Genomic DNA, 19,452 nt, shown 5'->3' on the forward strand with positions numbered 1-19,452 from the left:
ATGAACAGGACCATCAACTTGCCTGCAACAAATTTAGAGCTGATTCCCCTTTATATATAGAGATATATCATCAGTGTGATTCCAGTAACTCAGGGAACAGCCTCTTCAGGAACTCTTGCGTGAGTGGGAAGTCACCAACATCAGACACAAGTGTTCAGAACCCCAAGGACTGTTTGAACTCTTGTGGAAATGGCCCTTGACTGGTAAAGAACTCTAAGGAAATGGTCCTTGAGAGATAACTGCTTTCCTGTGCTGCTCCTTCCCTTGTAGAACAGCACAAAAACTCAACATACTCATTTCCCAGATTTGTTCTCTATCAGAGAACACAAAGCAACGTGAAGGCAGCAAACACAGAGGGTGTCACGCTGGGTTTGATCCTCTGACCTCGGTGACTTCACATCCATTATATAAAACACACCCTTACACGTGTGCAGGGATGCCAAGGGCTTCTCTAACCTACAGTTAAAAAACATAAGCATGTTTTTCCTTCATTTTTCTAGGAGAAACACTAACTATGTCAGCTCCCAAGACAGTAATTTGCCACGACACACTGCCCACCACAGGCAGGTTGGGATGTCTGAGGTCTTGAGTGGAAGGAACTGGTTACAGTCCTCAGTCAAACAGACAAAAGCTGAAGGATCAGAAAAACCCATCCTGATGTTCTGACATCAGAAAAGCAAACCCAGGCTATTCAAGAGCTGCCCAAAACACAGAGGGGAAGATGAGCCCTGAGCTCTCCAGAGGGGATGCAGTGGGAATCTGTTGCCAAGTGTGGCCATCACCTCTCACAGTAAAACTGCTCCTGGGGCTCTAGGAATGGTTCTGGGGATAGATGGGAAGTGCCAGAGAAACATAAATATTCTTCTTTTAAGAGAGGTCTGGCCTACTGCAAGTTCTTCACCCCTTCCTGTGAGGAAGTTAAACTGGAATTTATTACTTTTATACTGGAAATGCGCAGTGCAGTATCTGGAGATTGTTTCAGTCTGGGGGAGATGCAATAAATGAGTATTTTGGGAAGTGAAGAGCGGTTTGGGGATGCCTGACTGGAAATATTTCAATAGGGGAATCTTTCACAGCTGACAGAAGCTCGAGGCTTCTGGAAAACCCTGCAGTTTCTCTGAGACTCAAACTCAGATGCCAAAAAAATGGACACATTCAAACTCATTACTTAATCTGCAACTTTAGGCCATGATTAAACCTCCTTAACAGGCATCAGGATGAAAGAAAACCTGAGAATTTGCAGGGACACAGCACAGAAATGCAGATGTGAGGGGCTGGTGATGGAGCTGGACACCAGGAGTTCAAGATTCATGAAAGGATCCTGCCAGGAAGAAAGCAGAGGGAAACACCCAAACTGCCAGCAAGGCACAGGGGCATAGAAACAATTAAAAAAAACCCCAAACCTGTACACTGGGAAACAAACGATGAAACAGGAAAACTGAGTGTCTGGTTTTGGCCATTTCTGGCAAACTAAAAGCATTTCTTTGCAAAGCACCTGTTCCATTTGATTTTTTTTAATGTATCTGGAATTAAATTAATAGCCAAAAGAGATTGGAAAGATGGCATTAATGAGACCACAAACTGAACTCCCCAGGCCTTGACACCCAACTGGAGGAGATGCAAAGAACTGCAGGTTTTTGAACAACAGGCAAAGCTGTCCATTAAAAAAAAACAAACAAACAACCAAACAACAAAAGCCAAGCCAAACAACAACAACAAAAAAGGAAATTAGAAGAATGAAATCATGGGTTGTGTGTCTTGGCCATGGGAAAAGAGAAGGAAGGGACAGTAAAATAAATATAGGGATGTACACACACGGTTCAGATGTGGTTGTGAAGTTGATGAGAGCTTTCTCTTGAAGTGTTTTGCAGATGGGAAGTTCCCAGAAGGCCAATGGGAGAAGTCTGAACGCCCTCCAAGCTTGTTATGCACTATTTTCAGGCTGATACTCAATAGTATTTTGGCTAATTTTGTTAAGTTCAAACTTGAGCTGTAGATGCCACATCACAAGGCTACTCTAATTCTCCCTCCCCTTGTCTCTTAACAAGACGAGCAAGATTGCCAAGCTCAAGTGTTTAATTCTTAATAAGCTCCTCTCTATTATTGTTAAGAGTTTATTATGTTTATATTCTTAAATTTCCACGTTGTATTTCCATAATTTTATTTTGGTTCCCCTCTCTCTTTTTATTTTCCTTTAAACCACTGCACCAGAATGTGTTTTGACCACCTTCCAAACTGAAACACGTACAAAAATTTCTGAAGCATTCCAATAATTGTAAACTGGGCTGTGCTGCCCAGGCAGGAACTCTGCTTCTCTCTTGTTCTTTCTCTCTCTCTTAAACAAAAAGTATTTCCACTGAAAATAAGGAGAAAAAGGTCTTTTTGCAACATACAGGAGCAGTGAAATAGGACACTTTGGTTTCACAGAGACAGGCAACATGAAAATAGTCTGAATTCTCACAACCTACATGAGGAAAATTATGAACTATAGTATGACAATTAAGCAAATTATTACCTTTAGTTCTCAAAAAAAAACCTCAGCTTTTTTTAGAATTGCCAGGTTCAAGAAAACCCAACCCCTCCTCTTCCACATTTATTAGTATTATTATGCAGACAAAGTCCCTGGTTGTACAGAAAACGACAATGCAACCTATTATTTTCAGGATAAATCAGTTTTCAATCTAATTACCGCGTTCCTGTAAATATTCTACACGTTACTAAATCACAGGGCTCGGTATCATCCTTGGCATCTTGCAGAGAAAAGGCAGACAGAGCCCCATTGATTCCCAAGGGTCCACCCCATCAGTCTCTCTGCAAGATCAAGACCACAGAGAGACCCACAATTACCAAATTATCCTCACCACCCCACCCTCAAACATGAAAACTGAAGGGATACAGAAAATCCCCTGGATCATCACAACTGCTGCTCTTTCTTTACTTTGATTTTTTAGTTCAGCTCCTTTTCCATATCAGCCCAGAAATCCAGTCAGGCTCCTTTGGCCTGGAATCAGCTTTGCCCTCCTGTTCTGCAGATTGCAGATGCTGGGAAATGCCTACATTTGTTATAAAACAACTTGAACTTAAGGAAAAAACACTGGAGCCAATTCTAGCTGGTTTAATTTTTCCCAAAACAGTGTCACGTCAAAATCCTCATTCCCAGCTACATCTGAGCTGACAGTGTCCCTGCTCAGAATAAAAACCTCTCTTTGGAGCAATTCTAATCTCTTCCCATGTGCCACTCCAGCCCGAGCCCAGCTCTGACTCAAAACAAAACAAATGGTTATGTAAAAACCCACAAAAATGTGTTAATGATAAATAAGCCAAAAGGCTTATAAAACAAATAGGAAAACGCTGGACAGAAGAGACAGAAATCCCTTTTTTTTTTTTTTCCCCATCAACAGGATTTCAGTGCAAAAGCCTCTGCTGGTGGGTGTGCCAGTCTGAAAAATAATCATTAAACACGTGCCATCTTTTCATGGGAGTTTAACGGTTGTGATGCATTTCTGGTGGAGGTTGTGAAGGTGTTTTGACGCATTTCTGGTAGAGAAACATCTCTGCTCTGGGAGAGACTGAGTGCAAACCACCCCTGCTATTCCTCTCGGAATAAACCCAGGGAAGCAAAGAGTTAACTGCTGCTCCCTGCAGAGCCTGCACTGCCTGGCTGGGGCTGAACTTTCTGTTTCCTCTTCCACAGTGGTCAAATGAATTCACAATGGTTGATTCATAGCTCAGTGTGGAGCTGAAGGACAGAGGTCAGACAGGTTGAATTGCCTGCAATTTGCACAACTGCTTCCATGTTAGCCCTGGGCTCATGTCAAGGTTGAATCCCCAAAGATCCTGGAGTTTGGGGGGCACTGATAATGCACTTTGCAGTGTCAAAGGTGCTTTCTCGCTCAGCTTTTTCCAGTTACCCTGACATTGCTCAGAGCTCAAGAATAGCACAGTCATCTATTTAATTCCTGCTAAAAGCAACTTGTCTCCCTCAAAATAAAGATCACTGTGGAACCTCTTGGGTGGGCCAAAGCTCTGCTGGCACTGCAAGGGGCATGGCTGGAAGCAGGCAGCATGCCTGGCATGGCAGAAGGACATTTGTACATCCTGACAGATGAGCATTCACATGGATCAGACGATGCCTAACATTTACAATGGGAAAGATTAACAGGAAGCACCATGAGAAAACACTGGAGAAAACTGTGACTTAGGATATGAAGGGGGAACTACTGAAGGGTCTTGAGTGATTTATTGTCATATGTGAAATCACAGAACCACAGAATGGTTTGGGTTGAAAGGAACCTTAAAAGATTATCTTGTTCCTATCCCCCTTCAGGTTGCTCCAAGCCCCATCCAACCCGGCTTGAATCACCTCACTTGAGAACTGCCTGACTTCTCTTTTCTTACCCAGTTCCTCAGATCAACACTAACTCTTCCAGGGAGCCATGGAAACCTTTGCTTTCCTGATGGTGACCAAGGACTCACCCATGCAATACTCAGGTTAAAGTTCATCCAAAAGCAGGCACTTGGATTCATCTCAAACCAATAAAACTCTAAGCAGAGCACACACCAAAACGGGGTTGCCTTCCCTCCAGGGCCTGGCGGGTTATCTTGCCATTCATTATCCATGCTGTGTAATAATACAGTGCTTCTCAAATGAATAAAAACTGATTATTCCCTGCCTTACAAACATCCAGCCTAAAAGCTTGATTCCCAGCTCCTCAAGGTGACATGCACTAGTAAATCTGACCCAACACTGATGTTACAGAACCAGATCCTAAATTACACACCTTGGAGATCACAGATTACAACAGGTCACAAATCCTTTGACTATCACATACTCACTCTGCTAATTAGCTCATTTTTTAAAATTTCAGAGTATTAAAATGCAGATGCAGTGTCCAAGCAAAGGAAAAGGGACTGTCAGGAGGCTCAGGAACAGGTAAAGCTGAGCCCTCCTCACACCTTTCTCACAGAACAGATCTCTGTTCTGCAAATTCAGAGCAGAACAGCTGCAGGACGGCTCATCTGGCAAACCTAGCATTGTGAGAACCACAGTTTAGTTCAATGCACCTGAGTTACCATCAAAAACAAACTGGAAGAGGAACTTTGGGGATGCAATCTCAAATATTCAGGCGAGGGCGAATGTTCACGGATTAACCATCTGACTGGAGCGGTGTCAGAGCTGCAGGCACTGCCAAGCGTTCAGGCACCTGACTCTCTGTGCAGGCAAAGGAGGTTCCAATCCCTTCCAAAATGTGGGTTAAAGAACCCAGTTGGCTGCACAGAAAAGTCTCTGCAGCCTGCTGAAATTTTGGAATCCTCTCATCTCTGAAATTTGCTCGGAACCAAAGTGCATGGCATTTTGGAACACAGGCCCTCCAGTGTGCCTGACATAATTATGGAGCTCAACTATCTCCAAAGAAAAATTGTAATGGAGCTCTTTTATTATATAAGAAAATAGGCAGTAGACACATGTAATCATAAAAAGATTGAGCAGGCTCATTTCCTGACGTTTATTTCCTTTTTGTAACAAATATTTACTGTCAAATGTTTATTGCTTTTACGTTTGGATTTTTTTAATACTTTATTGAATTAAAAATACCACATTACCATTGGCTAGAAGAGGAGACAGCTGTATTTGCCAGTAATTTCTACAGCTAATGCCAGTGACCAGTGCCAATTTTTTTTTTTCTGGTTCATATTTTTGTAGACAGCTTTGAGACTTATGATACAAGCACTGTGCAGATGAAGCCTGAGAAACACAGAGGTGAAAAGAACACAAACTTGAGAGGTCTAAAAATCAAAAGTGATCATTTCCTCTAAAGAATTTCCTTTCACTGCCTTCAAAAGCCAATTCAGAGCAGCATAACAGGATGCAAATATTTACTTAAATGAATGGCACGTGACATGACCGATCCAAAGCTTCACAGGGTGAGCGCTCACTCTCAATGCACATCTGCAACAGGAAGAATTCTCAATGACTGCAAATTGGTTTTAATCTGCTGAACTTCTACAAGGCTTTTCATCAGAAAGTACTGAGGTCCTCACAAAATATGCTTTTCTTGGGGAGCCACTAAAGGAGGGATGGAGCAAAAGAGCACAATTTTCACTGTGTTCCAAAGGTGTCAAATTCTAAGACTGGTGAAAAATCTTGGGAGGCACAAACACCTGCTGTCTGTATCTTGCAGAACTGTGCCTCTTGGCACCTTATTCTGGCAAACAACATGTCCCTGAAGCAGTTCTAGGCTGGACATGCAGTTTGTGTGTGAGAAAGGCTGACCACCTACCAGCGGGCTGACATTCTCATTAGGCACTGGAATATCCAGAGACAGAATGTGTTTCTTTTTTTTATCCCAAGAAGGGAAATAGCAAATATCTCTTCCAACAGCAGTCAAGCTGGGTGACACCCACACAAGTGGAAGAACTTGAGTCATGCTGAGGAGATCTGGGGTTTTCTTCACAGACCTACAACACTTCCCTTCCAGTACAGTAGTCCTGGTGGTCTGCGTTTTCTTGATGGAGCTGGGAAATACAACCTATCCAGATTCTTTTCTTATTGTTTTATATTAGCTGGTTTCCAAGTCCAAAATAAATAAAACAGCTAATGTGAGACTAAGAGCATGTTCCCAGGACTTGCATGTGTTCAACAGTTTTAGTAATTTGGCACTCGGAAACCCTCAGTTATCGCCGAGTATTATTTTATTTCCTAACACTGATTTAAGATCCCAGGCTTGTTCAGAGTGGGAATGAGGGACAACTGGAAAAGACAAATGGCCAGTTAATGACAGCAAGAAACTTGGCTGCTTCTTGCCTGTCTCTAAAGGAGGGGATGTTGGTGACCCAACACGGTGCTACAGGACTTTCTTCTGGGTATCTCCAAGGTCACACTGGAAAGGAAGCACATCCCCAGTCCCTGCCTAAAGTGGGATGCAGGTAAGATCTGCTCAGAACAAAAACACCTTAGGAGAAGTTTAGCTGTCTAAATTCCAGGGGACAAGTCACACAGCCTCCTCTCAAACACAACCTGTTTCCATTTTGCCAACCAGCCATGTGATACAAGCCACGCTGCACCCAAACCCTGACCAAACATCACGCTGCTTTGAAAACACACGGGATTCTGCACAAGATTCCAAATGGCCTCATCCAGCAAGCAGTTATGAATATTTTCTCCGCACAGAGTTAAGAGTCAGCTCCTAAGAGCACTGCAGAGGTCTGAAGGTGAAGTCTACTGAAAGATCCAGACAGTCATCTAAGCTGACTCTGTGCAAGTAGCCAAGCACTCTTGTGAGGAGAGGCTTTCACCTCAGCTGAACTTCCAGGAAAACAATCTCTGAGGAGTATTTCAGCAAAACAGTGTCAGGAGGGAACAAAGTGCAAACACCAGCTTTTCTGGGTCTGCCTGAGGAGATTAACAAGGGCAATGTGGGGAAAAGAGGAGAAGTGTCTCTGACTGTGCTGCTGACAGGGAGGTCTGTGGGGGTTTGATTCTCTCTCAGCGGCGCTGAACACGCTGCACCTCCCGTTGGGCAGCTCTGAGGAAAGCACAGATCTCTTTCCTCCCTCAGTGCCTGACAGCTTTATTTCCACTTCCCACCTTGTCTGCAGGCCCAGCCCACGGGCTCTTACCTCCATGTTCTTGCAGAAGGTGGCGTTGGTGCCGAAGAGGATCTGGCACTGCTCGTCGGCGCTGTAGTGCATCCCCGGCAGCTTGTGGGGGAGCCGCACCGAGAACTGGCTCCGGGGGTCTGTCACCAGCAAACATGTGCTCACCTTGGACCTGCCAGGGCAGCAATCACACAGGCTTTTAAGGAAAAACACCCCTAAAGCACAGTGTTAGATCCCTGCTGCAGAGAAGCTGCTGTCCTCTCTTTAATCTAATGGAACAGTGGAGATTTTTCCCACTGGAAGCTTCTAAAGAATTGAAAAAGGTCCTTGGGAAGTCACCCTTGGCCCCAGACCCCAAGGCAGAACAGACCACATTCACAACGTTCTGGGTTAACCATTCATCTACACTGTTCCTAAAAATCTCATGGAGGCTCAATTCTGCCCTCAGGTTATCCAGCCCAAAGCTTCACAAGCCTTACACTGACAGCTAAAAGTCTTCTCTCACGTCTCACCTCAATCCCCCCAGCTGAATTTTGAGCCCTCGACCTCTTTTCTTATCCATCACAGGCACAGAGGAAAGATTTTTCTCTTTGCCTTCACAACAATCTTTTACAAATTAGAATATCACTGTCACCTCTACCATCTCAGAGACCAGATGCAACCACATGAGTCAGATGCAACTTCTATTTCAACTTCACGCTTTTAATGTAACAGCAGATACCCCATTTCCTTTCATCACTTTCCTTTCTTTGCCACCTCTAACCCCAGAGTTGAAACAGTGGAAAATAAGTTTATAGTGGACCATTTTGGAACAAAACTCACCGAAGAGTGAGAAAACATATCAGGATTATCTCCAGGTAAAACAGAAAATAAAATAAAAGAAAAGCTACTTAATAACAAGATAGACAGTAAAAGCCACAGCACAGTCCTTACTTTAGGAAGTTTTCCAGGTCGTCACGGCTGCACGAAGACCAAGAGAGGTCACTGGGGTTCCTGCCCTTCACCCACTCCCCAGACATGATGTGGGATCTCCCTGCACAGGGCTGGTGGTCATCATCGTGGCTCATCCCCATGCTGTTTGAGGAAAACAAGACAGGACAAAAAAAAACCCTATCAAGTTATGATGTGGGTTTCTCATTTCCTGCTAAAATCAGTAATTATAGTCTTAGCAATTAACACCTCGAAACAACACATACAACACACAGTCGTTCACCCACTGCTCTGGGCACCTGTTAAATTGATAAATATAAATAAACTACAGGTTCCTTTAGTTTATCCATTGCCTTCACTTCACAAGGGCTTTAGTGTTGATGTGTTTGAAACTCCAAAATGGGCTTCTTATGGACTTTTCTACCAGAAAATGTGAAACTATTTGAGGTTCATGAGAAGTGACCTGCAGAAGTGATGTAAGCCCAGTGGAAGGATATCTGCTAAAATATTAAAGATTTCCCAAATCTAGTGGATGTGATCCCTATAATCACATTGAGGGAATGATCAACAAATTAATACCAGAGATGGGCCAAATGCGTTGTTGTGTCAGTGAGAATTTGGAACACACTGTTAGAAAAAACATGTTTCTGAATTGGTGGTATTGTACAGTCCCTCATCTAACTTTGAAGCTGATCCTTCTTTGAGCAGTGGTTGGATCAGATGGTCTCCAGTGGCCCTTCCAACCTAAATTAGCCTTGACTGTGTAACAGCAGTGCTCAGATAGGACCTGAGGCAGAATCAAGCCCCATTTCTCCAAGCACTGTCCAAAAAAACACCAACACTGCCTCGTGCCCATCCCATCCAGGCCAGAATGGGGCTGCTGCACCAAATCCTGCTCACAATAAATCCCTGTTGCCGCCAGGGGAAGGTGAGTTCTCTGCTGAAGGGAAGTCTTTGTGAACAGGGATAAATGACGCGACCGAGTTCACCGGCTACGTCAGTGCCACGTCAGAAGGACTCAGTCTTACACTCAGCCCACCCCACGGTGCCTGGCAGTGAAAGGTTAAGGGCTTTCCATCCTACTCTGAAATCATCATTAAACCCCTTTCTTAGAATCAGACAGAGCAGTAATTCTTTGAAACATCAACAGTCCTCCTTCAATTCCAAGATGAAATGAAAGATGAGTTTCAGAGAAAACGTGTCTTGTATGGCCAGTGCCACTTTCTAGCGAAATGTCACCAATTTGGGGCTGAAAACTCAGATTAACAGGAACTCACTGAGTCTCCAGCTGGCTGGCTGTAGCAAGCCAGGAGCAGTCCCTTTAAACATGGAGCTGGACTCTTTAATCTCTGCTGTTTCTCTGCAAATCAGAGGCCCCTGTTTGCTTTCTGACTGTGCTCTTGGCTTCCCTTGTCTCCAGTTGTGGGGCTCGACTGTTCAAAGCCCAAACACGACATCCATTCCTAGTTGCAGTGAACCAAAATCAGCTTCAGCAGTTTGATAATTATGGCTTAGATTAAACCACCATCTCTGCTATTTTTAGCTTAAAGTGAAGATTATACGGTGCAGTCTATTATTTTAGGTTTATCTCCAGGGACATTATTATTTCTAGCAAAACTACATTTAATATAATTTTTCGACTCAGAAGTTCATGGTTATCCTTGTTTTCAAACCTTTGTGGGTTCTGAACCCAGCAGAAACGTTCACATCAAGCACATTTTGTTTGATGCATGCAGGAATAACCTAACAGCCTATCAGTAACCCCAACTTCAAAACAGCAAAGAGTGAAATTCCTGCTCCACCGAAATGAAAGGGAGTTTTGCCACTGACTCCAACGGGGCCTGGATTTCACTCCAAGTATTTCACCCGTGTTCTTTCTGCACACAGAGAAAACCCTTCATATGCTAGGAAGAAAGTTCCACCAGTTCCTCCAGTGCAAATAAGCCCATCTAAAGATCCTGCTCCTAAAAGTCAGGACAGGAAGGGCTCAGTACCACGAGTAAGGTATGTAAGGTGGTTGGAAATCTCCCAGAGGGAAGTTTGCCGTAACATGCCAGTTTAGAAGGCTCCCGGGCACGGAGCAATCCTGTTAAGTTTTCTAATGGAGATGAGACGGGTTTCCAAGGTTTCTTGGAGGTTCCTGCGGGATGGGATCTGGCAGCCACCCCATTCTGGTCAGCACATCAGCTGTTGCACTTCAAAGGGGTGAAAACAAACCATCTTCCTGACTTTCCAAGTGGTTTAGGCTCCCTGATTTTACCCCTTCCACAAAACAGTAGTGCTTGGTCTAGGTTTTGTTAATTAAGAAATGCCTTAGCTTTCTGATAAGTTCAATTATTTTTTTTTGTTAAATATGTTGAAAGTGGGATTCTGCTGGTGAACAATAAGGGTAGCACTTACTCATCAGTACATTCCTGTCCTTAACTTTATTTTAAACCTGGTCTAACCCAAGGTCTGCACCAGGGAGAAATGCTGAGGCTGCCAGTCATTACTCAGCTTTGATTTTGCAGGGGGGTCTGAGGCAGATAAAATGTATCCTCTATAAAGACCGAGTCAGAACCCACATCTCCAGTTATTTACAGGTTTCTCTGGAAATCTGTTCCGTTCCTACACGCGTGGAAATCGACACCTTCCTGAATCGTTCCTGGTTCCTGAACAGAAATCCTTTTAAAAGTCATAAAGTTGTAAGCATAAAGGAACTGAGCCTGAAAGGAATACCTTTATTGGAATAAAGCTCTGCTAAGTCCAAAGAACCAGGGCAGTTTATATTAGCCTGGGATCTGGCCTCAAGGTGCTCAGGCAACCCCTCCTGGCCCCTCAGTGATGAGTTTCTGGTAGAATGAAAGCAGCAACACCTTTGGAGCCTGTTTTAATTGGCAGTGCAGAACTTTTCTCAGCATCTACTTCACCTTACAATGACTCACTTGAGAAAAAAGGATTAAATGACCTGCAGGGCTCAGGCATACCCTAGCATGCTAACACATTCTTTTCTGAAGTTCAAGGGTCTCCAGCTACATCAAAGGGGCCAGGTTTTCCTGCACGTAGTAAATGCAATGCCACGCTGATTCCTTTCACTAATGAACAGTCCCCCTCCTTTTAACAGAAATAAATGGGACAGAGCAGTATTTGTTTGTTCTAAACAGCAGGGCAAGTGCTGACTCAGAAGTTTGCATTTCCTTTGTGATCCCCCTAATCTTACCTGCTATTCAGAATTCAGGAGGAATTAGAAGCAGGTAATCAGTCTATTGAAATGCTCTGCCTTAGGAAAGAGTTCTATTCTTACATGAACAGAATTTGAATAAAGAGCTGATAGGAAAAGCTCTAAGATTAGAAGTAGGAATGTCAAAATGGCACTGCATTGCCCTGCAAACCCTCTGTGCTCTCCCAGCCAAAAACTGTCCATTTAATCAGGAACCACAAACACAGGGTGCCTCTCACCCTTCACAGAGCCAGCAGAGCCACGATGGATGAGCGGGACTCACCCCTCTGAGCTGTTACCTCCACAGTCACTCCTCCACTCTGACCCCAAGGTAAATCTCAGCCTTCAGTTCAGCACATTCTCCTCCTGAAGACAATAACATTCCACAAAGGCAAACAAGGACAGCTCAGCCCGTCAGCTCTTAAACTCCTTTCATTCAGTGTTTATTCAGAGGAAGCACCCTGGGATCTGGTTTCACACTCCAGCTTCTTTCCAAATATAAATAATGCATTGGTTATCACTCAAAGAAGACACCACAGCCTCACCACAGGAGTCCTGCAGCCTATTTATTGTGAACATAATCACAGCAAGGCAAACTTTATCAGGAGTCACAGGGAGGCAGCAACAACAGATCTCTCTGATGCATTTTTTTTTTTTTTTGGAGAACAAGACTTCAGGGTAGCAATGCCATGGATACAATACAGAGCGCAGCCCCTGTGCTCCCTTCCAGGACACTGCTCCCCATCAGCAGCGCTCACAACTGGGTGGGAATGCCAGAATTACCCTCGGGGCCCGAGCCGGCCAGTTCCTCCTGTGACTCCTTTAAACTGACCGCTGATAATTATCAGCCGTTTGTTTTCCCCCAGCGATGCCAAACCCCTGCACTTGCTTTGTTTGCTTCGGTCATTAGTGGAGCTTCTCCTCTAGACAGTTAATGGAACTAAACTGCTCTGTTTACCCTCGGTGCAGTTTTCCAATATTTCCTGTTATCCTTTAAAAGGCCGAGCCAAAGTGCACCAAAGCCCGTGGAAAGCCTCAGTGCACTGAGTGCTGCACCTCCGAGTTCTCAGGGTCATGTACACAAACCCTCCTCAGAACCACTACGGCTCTTGATGGCTTTCCTACTAGAAGCCCCAAATCCGAATTGAAGGATAAGGGCCAAGGGCTGGGGGAAACTGATGTAGGAGAGGCTTCAAATTTTTCCAACAGCTGCAACTTGGTGGCTGGTAAGAGAGCACTTGAGAAATCCCCAGGACTATTATCATACATTCCCCTTCTGGTGGGGAGAGACTGTGAAGTAGGGACAAGAGGCAAGTTTGACATTAAATACCAGCAGCAGTAAAAGAAGAGCTTTTCTTTAGAAAAAGGGTAGCAAGTGAAAAAAAAAAAAAAAAAAAAGAAAAAAACTATGAAGAAGGGAAGCCTGAAAAAACCACACCCAGAAGTGGAAACACCACGAGGTCCTGCAATCCCTCTGTTTCAAATAAGCACTTCAGCTGGCTGGTAGAACAACCTTTTCCATCACCTCCCTCTGCAAGTCAAACCATTCCATTTGTCTGCAAACAATTCAGGGTGAGTCAAGCACTGGATCACTTTAGAAAGGAGTGACACTCGTGGCTGTCAAGGCTGCCCAAGGTGACCTGGCTGTCACCTCAGCTGCTTATTAAATGTGAGCTCAACACACGATGGATTGCTCTGCACACAACTGCACTGACCTCAGAGTCTCCACTTCTCCAAAGGGCACAGAGGACATCAAGGAAAGGAGGACAATGGGATGGCTCTCACTTCTACAGACAGAACTTCAAAGGTATTTCTCTTCCCAAAGAACCAGCTCATACAAGGGTGGAACTGTGTAAGGTGGGCAAGATATTCAAAAAGAAGAGCTCCTTGGGGCCACCCCTGCAGACCAGCACAGCCTCAGAGAGCTGAGCAAAGGGCCCATCACAGCCCTGTCCCAAACACAGAGGGGGACAGGAGAAGTGATATCTTACGCTCCAAGTGAAAAGTGCAGTGGGGCCACTAAGATTCTGGTATTTGTTTGCTGGAGAACACGTTTCCCCTACCTGTGTCTGGAACAAATGTTCTCCTCAAGGCTCCATTTCTGGGGGGGAACAGTCCATTGCTGGGAGCTGCAGACAGCACCAGGGCACGTCACCACTGACCTTCTCAAAGGGCAATATGAGAGGAGTGACCCAGCTTGCCATGACTCACCCACAAGTAATCCAGCAGTAATTGCAGAGCCAGGATTAAGCACATTTTAATCTTTCTAAACCCCCACTGGAGAAATATAAATGCAAAGGGAGGGCAGACTGGACAACATCCTCACAGAGTGCGAGGGGAGGGAGAAGGGGAGCTGTAATTTATCCACTCTGGCATTTCAGTGTGGGCAGGATGGCAGTGCCCCACGGAAGGACTGCTATTTAGACACGCTGTGGGCACAAATGCCATCTGTCTATCCATAGGAAGGACACAACTGAAGGACAACAATCCTCCCCCTTCCCCATTCCTGTCAGGCCCGAGAAGGGAGCTCTGCCTCTACAGTCCATCAAATACCAACCACAAAGGAAGATGCTGGTATGGAAGGAGGTTACACAGGTTGACAGCTGAGAATAGCAAACACGGCCATTAAACCCAAATCGACCCAGGTCACTAAGCAGAGAAGGTACATCAACAGTTCTGAGCAGCTCCTGCCCTTGGATTGGAACCAGCAGTGGGAGACCATCCACCACATCATCAGCCCGTGAGCCGTCCGGTCCAAAATTGAGTTCGATGTTAGGAATTTTTATTAATGTTTGAAATTGAAGCTGCGCCACTGGAAAGATGCCCATTCTGAACTGGTTCAACATGTTTAATGTTCCAACAGAAAATGCTGGTATCTTGCAAGTTATGAGGTTTCCATCCAGTTGAGAATAAAGGCAGAGCAGAGGCAGGAGTGAAGTGGGGGTGCTCATTAGAGCTGGAATTGTAACTGGAGCTGCAGTGCAAAGTGAGGACAACAAGTCTGAGAGAGAGACACAGGAAGGTGACGCCTCTGCAGAGCAACCCAAGGGAGGCAGAGGGGTCAGAGGGGGTCCAAGTGGGGCTTGGAATGAAGGGCAAACCAACAAATCCTGGGGAAACACTGAGCTGAGCTCACTCTGAGGGGAGGAGGCAAGGAAACACCTTATGCAACCTTCTTACAAAACCACTGAGGCTCTTGCCTTAATGGGAACCAGGCTGCTTCACCTCGAGCTTCTCAAACATGCAAACACTGTTCCCTAAACCTCAGCTATTCCAGAAGCTGTCAGAAGTACTTTGGGACCCTACTTGAAGCATTTAAAGCAATCAAAGCTGGTCATTGTGTCCATGTGTTATCTCAAACAGGGACGTTCAGGACGGGTGCTGCACTTTTGTGGTTTTTTTTAATCAGGAAAGACAACATTTAAAGGGAGCCATGACTACTGGACTCTTGTTTTCATAACCAAGTTTATGTCACTCTCCAATAATGAAGTAACCAGATATTTCATATGGTTATCTGCTCATCAAGCAGCCAAGAAGTCAACAACAGCGAGTGGGAACGCACGACGTTATTCACCACGTGTTATTCACGACGGTGAAGAGCAGTGTGGAAAGCTGGGGTTTATTCAGCTGCATGACAGATCCCAGCCCTTTATGATATGGTTTTCATTTAAAAAGAATTAGTTCTTTTGCCCTGGAGTCTGGAAGGCAGCAAGTATGAGCTTGTGCCTTAAGGGACAGATAGCACACGGAGCCTGACATGGCAGGGATGGGCAGTGTGGCCTCTCACTCACACATTTGATCCAAAAACTTGCTGCCCACACTGCCCCTGGATACAGAACTGGCCAAAGCCCACTGGCATCAGTGCCAGTCCTTCAAATGGTTTGATCAAAGTTTGACCAAGGCCATGAAGAACAGGGTGAATCACCTACGATCTTCTCCCCAGAGATAAAATCACACATTCATGTTATTGACTCCACCTTCCTGCAGATATTTGCCCATGGAATTCTCTCTCACCCTTGTCCCTTTCCCAGATTGGATGATTCACAGCAGAGCAGGCATTGCCTGATGTATTCCAGGAGCTTTGGTGAGATGAAGGAATGCAGCTGCAATGCCACCAAACACCTGCCATTCCCATGCACCGCCTCCACTGCTGCTGACCTGTGGGATGTGGCCCCAGCAGAGAAACCTTTTCCTGCAAAAGCTTCCCACTGTTTTTGGTAAGAGCCAGCAGGTTCTGAGGCTGCAGGGGGTAAGGAGTGCCCCACCAAATACCAAGTCCTAGAAAAAGCTAAAGCTGATCAATATATGTACAAATAAACTTGTCAGAAACTCAGCACTGAAGTAGCATCACCTCAGGAAAACACCCTTCTTCCTCCTGACCTCAAAAATCACTCCTAACACAAATCCTTCCTGGCCCCTTCACTTCCTTAAAGCACTGCCCCATCTCCATCCAACCAGATGCTCAGCACTTCTCAACCCTTTCAGATGCTTTGATACACATCAACAAGGCACAGCAGGTTTCTGACACAGCAGCAACAGTGGGAGTCAAGGACTGCTTTAATTCCTTCAATCCCTGCTGAAGAAGTGAAGACAGATACATTAAAACCCACTCACTGTAAAACATGGATCACTGGGAATCGCTTGTCTCACACTGGCTACTTGTCATGATCACAGCTGAGCTGTGACCCTAAAGTAATCATAAAGTTATCTGAGGGCCAGAGGGTAACACCCCCAAGAAAACGGATGTACTAAGCTGTTTCCTCACCCTCCCGAAGATTTAATCCACTTCTTGGACGTAAAAAAATCCTCTCTTTCTCACTCGCTTCAGTTTGGTTTCAGGAAAACAGGGAATTGCTGCAGAAGGAGCACAGTGACTGTGAATGAAGCAGCGGTGGGCAGAGAACAACTGCTCATTTCAGAGGCTGCTGTGCTCCATCTGTGGCTCCCTGTGTTTGGAAAGCACCCCGGGGCATCCCAGCACGAACACGCTGAAGGGTAACAAGCTGTTTGCTTTCAGCACTGCCTGAAGTGGGTGAGAAGAGGCCTCTGAAAATGTGACACGCATTTCCTCAGAGGATGAAAAGGGAATATAAATTGTAGGGTGGAAAAAAAAAAAAAAAAGACCAAACCCTGGGATAGCTGGGTGGGATTTCCCACCCACCAGGGAAGAGAGACAAAAGCTCAGTGAGCAGGCTGACAGCTCTGCCACTCACAGTGTCAGCAGCCCAAGGGGAAGCTCTTGTGTGCAATCACTGGAGTGCACTTTTCCAAAACTCCTGTGAAACCAGTGAAAGCCTCCAGTCAACTGCACTAACGACCAAACCTGACTGGAGAGACGCAGAACGAGACACCCTTAAAAGAAAACCAAGGAGAAGGGAGAAACGGAATGTTTGCCAATTATGTGCAACACAAGTAAGCACAGATGTCCCACACTCTGCCCCGTCAGGAAGCCACCCACTGCTGAGAGCTGGGGAAGTGGGACAGCCTGGGGAATGCACTGTGGGAGTCAGGAATGCTTGGCCGCCTTCCCCACACTGGGAGATGAATTCTCCAGTCCTGGAGCTGGGAATGAGGAGATGGCCAACATCAAAAGACAAAGAGGTGTGAAGTCACCGTAGCATATATAAATTCTATCAGCATTGAGTCTTGTGCAGTCCCAGACAAGCCAGTGGGTATGTGTTTCATGGTTCCCAGAAGTCCTTTTCACAGAAATATTTTTCATCCTCTTATTTTAATTCTTTTTTTACTGGTCCAGGTTGTCAATCACTGTGGGCTCACAGATTCAGTGCAAGAAGAAACTCATCCTACGTGACCCCCTTTTCCTGATTCAAAAAAACCACCAGAACTGTCTAGAAAAAAAAAACCTGCACGGGAAGTGCACAATCCAATTCCACAACCTGCAGTTGATCTCTGGCAGTAGCTCAGTCTGCAGTAGTTCAGATCATCTGAAGACATTTGCTTTAAGGATGTGACATTTTCAGTGATATCCCTGTCACAGTCGCTGAGACCACTCAGGAATGCTCCCCTTCCTTAGGGAAACTCCATTTCTGGTGGTGGTACTCCCATATACCAGCCCCATAAACTCTTGGGGTTTTTCACAATGGTGCAGCTGGGAAATTAATTTATAACACCAGAACCACCTGGCCTTGGCTGTTCATAAATGATTTGAAAAGTTCAGGAAGCTATCTCAGTCTCACTCGTTTTATCAGCAGGGAGAGACTCGGTATCGAACAGGAATGTTGTAAATTATGGCTTGGTATCAAAGCAATTTGGAAATGATATGTTCAGACCGATACCAGAGTGAAATTCTTTGGGTAGTGGGTGTGCCTGGCTGCCTGCAAACCCCAAGGCTAAGTTTTTTGCCTAAGAGAGCGACGCGAGGAAAGTTAAAAAGCAACTTGAAAAGAGACATTCTTGCTTTGAATAACCTTGGCTTGAACGTGCTGACGTGAAGACAAATTAGAGAGAAAGGAAAAAAGTCTGTTATCTTCATAAGAAGATATCTCTTTAGAGGGCTTTTAGCTGATAAGAGGTGCAGGGTGCATGTCATTTAACTGGTGGCAGCTTTCTGGGGACCCTGTCTGAGCTTTCTGCTCATTTTACTCCGAGGGGCTCCTGCAGTAACACACTTTGGCAAACCTGCTCAAGTTCCTTCAACACACACCAAAAACAGCTCAGAATGAGCTGCAGGTAGGAATGGAAGTACTTGAGGTATGGAAAGAAAATAGGAATATATTTTCCTAAACACACAAGTTGGGCTTTTTCTTGGAATGGAGAGAAGCCTCAGGGTCATAATCTGGATTAGTACTGAGAAGGTAAAATAACGGAGAAAGAGGTAAAAAATATACCAAATGGAGATGATGACACTTCACAGGAACAGATGGGAGGAGTGTGCACACCAGCAGAAAAGCAGATGACAAAGTCACTATTAGAATGCTCCTGCAGGAAACCCCAGTTTGCTGCAATACTTTAAAGCTACTGAACGTGGGCAAATCTGCATTTTTATCCCCATCTGACCACTCCTGGCTGTGGGGGCTCAGGATGGATAACAGGGAAGAGTTCTGCCTAGTCTATCCCATGTTACACAGCAAGCAGCTTTACTTGAGATAAAGGAGGAACCAGACAGGAAAGAATTCCCCCAGGCAGGATTTGGACTGTCACTGGCAGGTGAGAAACAGCTACCAGAGGGTGGACATCAGGAATTCCTGAAAGGTCAAACTGTCCCATATGTGGGTAAGATGTGGTGTGCGAGATGAGTGTCTCAGTGGGGTCTGGAGCACAGAAAGAAGGTACAGTAAAAAAGACTCATTTTTAAGGCTCAACACCCTGAGCTAATTAGAGCCCAGCAGGAAGGAAACTTTTCAAGTAAGTGAGAACAAACCACTATGATCAGATTCCTTTAGCTTTGATTTGTTTCACCTAAACAAGCACAAAAGCAGAAAATTGAGAAAAACTGTGGGCTATTCTTCTCTTTTTTCTGGAAACTGGGGTTCAAGCAAAGAGGTAGATAACAAAACTCCCTGCTGGGTTGGATCCAGCAATGGGAAGAGGCCCAGGACCTGATGTAGGGCGGATTTTGCAAATGGGAAGGGATCAGTGAGAACAAAGCAGGCCTGTTTATTTCATTTCTCTTGTAAACTCTCCCTGCTGAATTTTATTTCCCAACACAACTGTTGGCCAAGAGGCAGCCGACCTTGTTCCACCATGGCACAGCCTTCCACTGA

At 45.1% G+C, this 19,452-nt stretch overlaps 1 protein-coding gene across 1 annotated transcript in view; it reads right to left on the minus strand.

Moving 5' to 3' along the window:
- The window catches only part of ADAMTS17 (ADAM metallopeptidase with thrombospondin type 1 motif 17), a 155,545-nt gene that overhangs the window by 71,530 nt on the left and 64,563 nt on the right, over window positions 1-19,452 (minus strand). Inside the window, exons 9-10 of the mRNA XM_027904260.1 lie at window positions 8,533-8,673; window positions 7,621-7,771 (exon numbers count right to left, since the gene is read on the minus strand). Of these exons, the coding sequence (XP_027760061.1) occupies window positions 7,621-7,771; window positions 8,533-8,673 (292 nt within the window). The remainder of the gene's footprint in view (window positions 1-7,620; window positions 7,772-8,532; window positions 8,674-19,452) is intronic.

This window comes from Empidonax traillii, unplaced genomic scaffold, assembly GCF_003031625.1.
Source record: "Empidonax traillii isolate 1590-97213 ecotype Southwest subspecies unplaced genomic scaffold, ASM303162v1 scaffold1030:size276291, whole genome shotgun sequence".
In the NCBI taxonomy this organism is placed as follows: Eukaryota; Metazoa; Chordata; class Aves; order Passeriformes; family Tyrannidae; genus Empidonax; species Empidonax traillii.